At 41.7% G+C, this 9072-nt stretch overlaps 1 protein-coding gene across 1 annotated transcript; it reads left to right on the top strand.

Moving 5' to 3' along the window:
• The first annotated feature begins 468 nt into the window (after positions 1-468).
• krt8 (keratin 8) lies at positions 469-5258 on the top strand. The gene is made up of 8 exons (XM_015015733.1): positions 469-1042; positions 2593-2801; positions 3317-3377; positions 3450-3545; positions 3838-4002; positions 4096-4221; positions 4318-4582; positions 4672-5258. The coding sequence occupies exons 1-8, from the start codon at positions 602-604 to the stop codon at positions 4911-4913; spliced, it is 1605 nt and encodes a 534-aa protein (XP_014871219.1). The 5' UTR covers positions 469-601; the 3' UTR covers positions 4914-5258.
• Positions 5259-9072: the final 3814 nt, after the last annotated feature.

A 9072-nucleotide genomic window follows, 5' to 3' on the forward strand; every position in this document is an offset into this window, starting at 1 on the left:
TATACTGGAAAGCCAATTAAGTCAGATTAACAAGCCAACCATGCATTTTGTTCACATTCATTGTTTGTTGTTGCATCATTAATCAATGCTTAGCCCTAACCCTATTCCATCAACACATCTTGCTTTCAGATGAATCATATATACAACAAAGATTAATCTTGAACCACTCATTTTAAATACTCTCTAAAATTGAACTTTTTCAAATTTGATCAGATCTCCAGATCTCACACAATGTTCTGCATTTGAATACACAAAGAAAGGGAGAGAAAAGAAGTATCACCTCTTGAAATTCTTCAAATAGATCTCTGTATCAACTTAGAGAAGCATGTAGAAGAGGAGGGTAATAGTTTTGACTGGCTGGGCAGTGTGTCAGGGAGGTGTAGAGTTACAACCCAGCCCTCCCTCTCACCCAGATCTGCAACTTGTGTAAGTCCCCTCCCACAGCAGAGGCAGGGTTTAAAACTCCTCGGTAGATTCCCCTCTGTCTATCCGCCTTGGTCTCTCCCCTCTGCTGGCCTGCCTGTCTGCCTGCCTTGATTAGATCACAGATCGCTCTGACCATCCAAAACTTACTTCAGTCAAAAGAGAAAACTACTTCACAATGTCTTTCAGGAACTCAACCACTTCCTACAGGAGCTCAAATGCCCCAAGGAGCTTCAGCAGCAGCTCTTATGCTGGACCAGGTGGCATCACCTCCCGCAAGACCTTCACAGTCAAGAGCTCCTATGGAGGTTCTGGCAGCAGGGGCTTCGGAGGAGCAGGCTATGGAGGAGCAGGCTATGGAGGAGCAGGCTATGGAGGAGCAGGCATCACCAGCAGCTCTGCGTACAGCGTCAGCTCCAGCATGGGTGGTGCTGGAGGCTTGGGTATGGGCTTTGGAGGCAGCATGGTTGCCCAGGCCCCCATCACTGCCGTCACCGTGAACAAGAGCCTGCTGGCCCCTCTGAACCTGGAGATTGACCCCACAATCTCAGTTGTCCGTACCCAAGAGAAAGAACAGATCAAGACCCTCAACAATCGCTTTGCCTCATTCATTGACAAGGTAAGAGCCTGTGACATTATATGTGTAAAAACTTCCTCTCCAAACTGATGAAAAATGTTTTGGTAGCGTTGCAAGTTCAGTTAAACAGAGTAAAAGTTGCTTGTAGTTGTGACATTCTTATACAACCTTGAAAAGAGACCCATATGTTCAGCACATGCCATGCAACATTGACTTCCTCCCTTGTTTTGCATAGAGAAAGTTGATTTATGTTCCTCTGTTTGCTTTCCTCACCTCCCACAAATGAAACACAGGCTACACAGGGTTCAGCTTTCTATCTTCTGGATCTGGCTGTCAAAATGCCAAATTTAAATGAGACACAGACATGAAGAGAAGGGAGAAAGAAAGGGGGAAAAAAAGCTTAAGGGTGTGTCAGGGCAGAGCTAAGAGCTTGTGATATGGGTTACCTTGGGAATGGTCCCTCCCTCAGTTCGGGTGTGGCCGTTTATGCTGCCCTGTCCTCCATCCTATTGCCTCATACCACACACACTCAGACACAGAGTCATTAAATACTGCCTTTTGTTACCTTGACAGTAACATCCTTTAGAAGGTTTGTCCTATGACTGGATGAATAGAGCAACTTTTAATCTTTCAAATCAACTCTGTGTGTGCCCTGTGTGTGCATGTCCAGGAGAGTATCAGTCCCCTGAGGTCTCAGTAATGAGTTAATATTTAAAAAGGCCAACTGGTTTCATGTTCTGTCCACTGCCAGCTGACTGGCCGTGTATCGACTCTCCGCCTCCTGGTGCAATGATTAAATGAAGATAAGGGATGTTTTGCATAAGTCAAAACTGAACAGATAAACTTCAGCCAAAGTTTGTTTTGTCCATCTGTGGCGTTCTGAGTCACTTTGCTGTGTATACTTACTCAATGGTCAATTTAAGACCGTCTGAAGCCATTTGATCCGCAGTAGCAGAGTCCAAGGTCCACTGAGTTGTCTGATCTGCTTTTGTTATCACCCTTTTAGTCGTCTCAAAAATGTAAGCTCACCACCACAAAGCAAATACGCCCCCCAAAAAACCACATACACTTTTAGGCAACCCTTTCATCACTTTCTTCTTCACATTCCTCCCTCATCAAGCCTGTAATATACAGTTAAATATTTACCTTTCTACATCGGGCAGCAGTAGCGACTTGGCCACTCCCCTTTTGTCTATCCTAAAAACAGGAAGGCGTGAAAGAGAAGGGTTAACTAGCTCAATTCCTTCGTCACTGCCCTTTTTTTTCCGACCACCTAAATCCTGTCAGGATGTGCATATGTCATGGAGTCCTTCCTGTTGGCTAGTGTGGAAAAAACAGCCACCACTCGCCTTGGAAAACAAATGAATGAGAGGAACTGAGACTGCAGGCACAGTGTAGACATGAACCTTAAAGCTATGTTATGTACATATCTAGAAAGTTCTGCAATAGTCCAAATTTCTGATTATGAAGTCACTTAACCACCAAGAAACAGGCATGTGAGCCATTCCTTATGTCTTTATTGATTGTTTCTTGAATGGAATGGATATCCTAAAATGATCACTGCTAATTATTCGCCTTCTGCCTATGTTTAGGTTCGTTTCCTGGAACAGCAGAACAAAATGCTGGAGACCAAATGGAACCTGCTGCAGGGACAGACCACCACCCGCTCCAACATCGACGCAATGTTTGAGGCCTACATCGCCAACCTCCGCAGACAGCTGGACAGTCTGGGCAATGACAAGATGAAGCTGGAGGCCGATCTGCACAACATGCAGGGCCTGGTGGAGGACTTCAAGAACAAGTGAGTGTCGACAGGGTTAATACAGACTGGCTTTCTGTAGGATCCATCTGTTGGGTTCTAGTGAGATATCAGCATTACAGGGACTCCTCCCTACATCTGTCCGTCAGCTTACGTCATACAAACATCAGGGAATTACAACACTAAGGAAGCATGCTACAGACACCCAGTACACTTTTGGTACAACTCATTTAACCGAGTTGGCTGTCAGAGAGAGTTAAATACTCTAACAAGGCTACAACAGAAACTGGCAACTAGAAACTTACGTTTGCTGCTTGTCCAAAGATAAAAGTAGTATATGAACTAAGAAGTTCCCAAAGGAAAAATATCAGTAACAACTCCCTCACTTCACCATGAGTTAACACTGTGAGGCAGATGTCTGAGGGAGGTGCACAAGGCACTTATGGACAACTACTGCCACCTAGAGTAGCATCAGACTAAATGGGATGAAGAAAATATGTGATGAGATTTTGTATGTACTCAAACCCTTGTGACAAACTCTACTTTTACCTTCTCAGGTATGAAGATGAAATCAACAAGCGCACAGAGTGTGAGAACGACTTTGTCCTCATCAAAAAGGTAAACATTGTTCCACTCCTCTATTCACTGCTCTATCTTGATGTGCCATTCTAACAAGCATGTCTTTTTAAGGATGTGGATGAGGCCTACATGAATAAGGTTGAGCTGGAGGCCAAGCTGGAGAGCTTGACAGATGAGATCAACTTCCTCAGGTCGATCTACGAGGAGGTACGGCACAGACTGTTCTTGTTGGTGTTAATTGTTTCTTAGCTTCTTAAGTCTCTGAACTTAGTCAGTTATTGATTTATTATTCCAGTCATGGCATTCCTATAATGTTTGTGGTTTAATTTTGGAGCATGAATTTGCTTTGATGCATATTCTTTGAACATCTGTTAAGCATTTTGATCCGACTCTTGCACCATCTATGGAAACATAGTAGTGGGATGGATTTCCTCAAGAACTAGGGTTGACTAATTCTTCTCCTTTGTTCTCTCCCTGACTTTTGTTTAAATTTCCTCAGGAACTGCGTGAGCTCCAGAGCCAGATCAAGGACACCTCAGTCATTGTGGAGATGGACAACAGCCGTAACCTAGACATGGATGCCATTGTGGCTGAGGTCAGGGCGCAGTACGAGGATATCGCCAACCGCACCCGTGCTGAGGCAGAGACATGGTACAAGACCAAGGTATTAAAGATCTCATTTAAGATATTAACACTTCCTGGTTTCAGCAAGAACCGAGGCAGTTTCTAAGACCTCCTTTCTTTGATGCTCATTTAGTATGAAGAGATGCAGACATCCGCCGTCAGATATGGGGATGACTTGCGAGCTACCAAAACAGAAATTGCAGATCTCAACCGCATGATTCAGAGACTCACATCAGAGATTGATGCCATCAAGGGACAGGTACAGAAGATAGGTTCACCCAGCATGGAACAAGACTATAAGCCACATTATATCATTATTTCATAATCAGTTTAACTTATTTCTGTCAATTATTAGCGTGCCAACTTGGAAGCCCAGATTGCAGAGGCTGAGGAGCGCGGTGAGCTGGCGGTGAAGGACGCCAAGGCCCGCATCAAGGAGCTGGAAGAGGCACTGCAGAGAGCCAAGCAGGACATGGCCCGCCAGATCAGAGAGTACCAGGACCTGATGAACGTCAAGCTGGCTTTGGACATCGAGATCGCCACCTACAGGAAGCTGCTGGAGGGAGAGGAGGACAGACTGGCAAGCGGCATCAAGGCCATCAACATCTCCCAGCAGAGCAGTAAGTCAACTTCAAATGGACTTTGAAGCCTTTTCACAGTTTGTTAAATTTGCACATTGTCTTACATTCGTCTGGTTTGATCTAAACAGCAAGCTACAGCAGTTTCCCTGCAGACAGTATGAAGAGCAGCTACTCCAGTGGATACAGCAGCGGTTACAGCAGCGGTTATGGCAGCGGTTACGGCAGCGGTCTTGGTGGCTTCAGCAGTGGTAGCGGCAGCGCCGGCGGATACAGCACCACCACCCAGACCAAGAAAAACGTCGTCATCAAGATGATTGAGACCAAGGATGGCAGGGTGGTGTCCGAGTCCTCCGAGGTCATTGAGGATTGAGCTGTCTAGATTAGAGGTGCAGCTACCTGCCTGCTTTGATCTCCTCTGCCTCTCTGGTAGTTTTATACTCACTGCTCACCCACCTCCACTATTGTAATAAAACAGTCTGAAGTAAAATGCTTTCTGCCCACTCTCCAATAGAGCACAAACATGTGTTACATGAAGCAATGAATGATCCTAACACTACCAAAGATCTGAAAGGGACCAATGAACTCATTCAGTTTGTCTGATGTCTGACTGTTTGTACTAAAAGAAGTAGTTTTGCACCGACCAGTGAATTTCAACTTGGGCAAATTGCAAGTAGGGAAGAAAGGAAAAAATAAATAAATAAAATAGAGCACACTCCCATGAAGTCTATGCAAGTGCTGAACCATTCATGAAGGGCCATTTTGTTGCATTTAATGGATAGTGATCCTGTTAAAGGAATGTGAATGTACTGAAACAGAGTTTCAGTGTTGTTGGTCAACTTTTGTTTTAAAATGCCTCCTACAGTAGGTTGTGCATGTCTTCCCTGTGCGTGTTCTGTAACTGAAACTGTTCAACCCCTTAGGAAGCTGCCCACGTCACACTGTTGTCCTGAGGTGCTGTTTTTGCTACCAACCTGAATAAAAATGTGTTTACTAAATGGACAGATGTCTGACTTTCCTTTTTAACAGCAACTCACTAAAACACTAATCAAAAAAAGTACTTGCAGCATTTAGTTTTGCCTTATTAGTTAAAAGTGGGCGGAAAGTGATTAATTCTGAATCAGAATCTCAATGGAATCTGGAAAATTAATAAAAAACAACTACAACATTTCTGGAGAAATTTAAAAACAGCTTGTCAAAATGTGAATATTGGTCGAACTTGAATCAGGCCATCCACTGCTGAAAATTAGCATCACTGTTAAGGTTAGCTAAAATTTAGTCAGTAGCACGTGGAGTATCACTAACATGTTGAATAACATGGACTTCCTCCCTTTATTATCCAAACACTAGTGTATAAGCTATAATCAGCTTCAATGTTCAGGTTAGCTGTCGGTACCATATAACCTTTAAAAACTGTCGACAGTTTTTTCCTGAAATTTACACTTTATTGAGAGACGGTTAACTTCAATAATATTAATTAACTAGTATACAACACCATTTTTTGTTCTTATGGTGTGCTTTATCACAGGTATCTTGATTTTTTTCTAATGCTATAATTCATAGATTAGAAGAAATATATAACATGAGTTGAATAATGCCACATTATCCACAATGGCCTGTATTCTTAATTACTGATTGAATGGCACTTCATGCAGTTGTTGCTACAGAGACAAAACTACCCACTTTGATAGTCATTTGTGTATTATTTGATAACGTATTTGGTTTGTAAATCTTGTTTTGATTTGCAAATCTTGTTCTGATCCCATGCTTGCGACATCTAAGAGATCTAAGTATTATTTCCCCGCTCTGGTTCATTGATTAACGTTTAACTATATTATAGCAAGGCATCTCCTGTGTCCAGTGACCTTCAATGATAATTGGCGGTTCTTGAAACTGCTATAAACACATAGCTTGACTCATAATAGAAATATATGTGACATTGTATCTGAAGCCTGTTGCTTTAGATACATTTATTTGCATACTTTATGCTGGTCTAAGTAACACATTAAACACAGTTTGGGTCTTGGTCCATTTGTGCAAATCTGTCTGTATTGTAAATGCTGACATTGATTAATTACTGGTTAAAGTAACTACCATACCATACCAACTTTATTTATAAAGCACTTTAAAACAACCACAGCTGATACAAAGTGCTGTACATTAAAACACAACATAACAATTAAAAAATAAATAAATAAAAAAAAATAAAAACTCTTCCAGTTTAAAAATAGACAAACCTACAATTTAAAACTACATCCTGCTGGAGTTGAAAGCCAAGTAAAATAGATGGGTTTTAAGACGAGCTTTAAAAGTGGACAGTGAAGGGGCCTCTCTAACCTGCAAAGGCAAGTCCTTCCATAACTTGGGGCCCATGACAGAGAAAGCTCTGTCCCCTCTGAGCTTCCTTCTGGATCTTGGTACCTCCAAGAGCAGCTGATCTGCTGACCTGAGAGACCGACAGGGTATATAGGGGTGAAGAAGCTCAGAGAGGTAAGCCAGGGCAAGATTATGCAGTGATTTAAAAACAAACACAAGAATTTTAAAATTAATCCTAAAATATACAGGCAGCCAGTGAAGTGAGGCCAGGACAGGGGTCACATGCTCTCTCTTTCGAGTTCCTGTCAAAAGTTGTGCAGCAGCATTCTGAACCAGCTGCAGACGTGAGAGCAGCGACTGACTGACTCCCAGATAAAGTGAGTTACAGTAATCCAACCGAGTCGAAGTAAAAGCGTGGATCACTGTTTCAAAATGCTGCCTGGAAAGAAAAGATTCCACTGATGCCAATCGCCTTAAATGATAAAAACTGGATTTAACCACGGCTCTGATTTGGCTGTCCAATTTGAAATCACTGTCCACCTTAAAACCAAGATCTGTAATAACAGGTTTAAAATACCCAGCAGCCATCCATAATTAATGCAAGTCACTGTATTAATTTGCCTGTCACAAATTGTGATGGTCTGCTTCCATCTGACAAAACGCCATCATATATATATGATGTTTTATGTCCTACATGAAAACACTGTAACAGACAGGCAGCGTCAGTTCTGTCTGCTTTCATGTTCACAGAGGTCTATGGCGCCATCTATTGGGGGAATTGTGCCTTGTCAAGTCCAATGTTACTTCCTGATTATGTGAGCTTGGGCCTCACTTAAGTGAACTCTCATTCTCACTGCTAAATTCCTAGTGTTCTAACGAAATAGAAAATGTCTGTGCAAGACGTTCCTGAAGGCTGAGTTGTCCTGAAGCAGACCAAAAGATCTCTAAAACAGATCTCAAAAATAAATTTAGATTAGGCTCAGCACCTTTCAGACCAATTCTAAGGCATTGGGATTCCAGTGAACCAAAGTGAGAACCATTATCCACAAATGGAGGCCAAAGGCCACTACTGACATTTCACCCAAAACATCTTGATGCTCTTCGAGACTTTCAGGAAAATTTTCTTTGAACTGACATTTTTGGAAGTTTTGAGCTCCATTACATGTGATCTAAAACTTACATGGCTATTAAGACAAAGAGTGTGATACTTGCAGTTAAACATGGTGGCAGTAGTGTGACACCCTGGGGTTACTACATTGGTTCTGGACCTGGTAGACTTAATGGAAACATGAGGTTTGCTTTCTACCAAAAAGGAATGCGAGAAAAATGTTTGGTCAATAGTTTATGACCTTATCATGCATCTTCAATGTTCTTTAAATGGCAGAAAAAAACACTTTTTGAGGAGAAACTATAAATTTGGTTGCTGTATTGTCTCTCTAAATATCTAGCAAGTTTTTTTAAAAATGGTAATTTGAAGAAAAAGCTCTGCTTCCTGAAAGAAACACTCATTTCTGGAGCTGTGTGACACCTAAAGCACACTTGCAGATATTTTTCCATAGAAATGTGACTCTTAAATTTGCTCAATGGAAGCTGAGTTCACCTCATGGAACATCAGATCCTTACAAGGCATATATTTGGGCAAGACACTAAACCATCTAATTTCCCCTGATATAATTCCTGGGGTGAAAGGATTTTTGCTTTGAACAAAAGCATTTTCTATGAAAAGATCATATAAAATGGAAATTACTAGTAAAGAGTAACAATGGGTAGTAGTAGTCCTAACTTTGGTGGGTACAAGAATACTAAAACCTGAACCACAAAAATGGACAACAATGTTCCAACACACCTAGAATTGAGTTATTTTTTTTGTTTTGTTACAGTTTTGGTGACATATAGGTACCATCTTGAGGTATTACACTTTTCAGCTGAATTGAAAATCATATTATTATAACTTTTGGACTGATTGTAATACATGAAAGATGTGTGATCATTAAAAAAGATTGATCTGAACCTATAATGAGAGGATACAAATAGAGAGACAGAGAGAAAAAAAAGTGTTCGACATTCCTCAGACAGATTTCTGTATCAGTCAGAGAAGTCTATAAAAAGAGGAGGTGATTATTATGACTGAATAGTAAACCCAGAGGTCCAAAGGTATGGTTAGGTCCCCTCCCTGACAGAGGCAGGGTTATAAACTTCACCGATGAGTTCCCTCT

This window comes from Poecilia latipinna, unplaced genomic scaffold, assembly GCF_001443285.1.
Source record: "Poecilia latipinna isolate Pla-1442-1.1 unplaced genomic scaffold, P_latipinna-1.0 Scaffold1946, whole genome shotgun sequence".
NCBI lineage: Eukaryota > Metazoa > Chordata > Actinopteri > Cyprinodontiformes > Poeciliidae > Poecilia > Poecilia latipinna.

Bases quoted from the DNA above. Each gene is read 5' to 3' on its own strand.
- krt8 (XM_015015733.1), top strand. From the start codon at position 602: ATGTCTTTCAGGAACTCAACCACTTCCTACAGGAGCTCAAATGCCCCA. The intron at 2,802-3,316 runs GTGAGTGTCGAC...TTACCTTCTCAG, and splicing joins GTGGAGGACTTCAAGAACAA to GTATGAAGATGAAATCAACA. The intron at 4,583-4,671 runs GTAAGTCAACTT...TGATCTAAACAG, and splicing joins CAACATCTCCCAGCAGAGCA to CAAGCTACAGCAGTTTCCCT.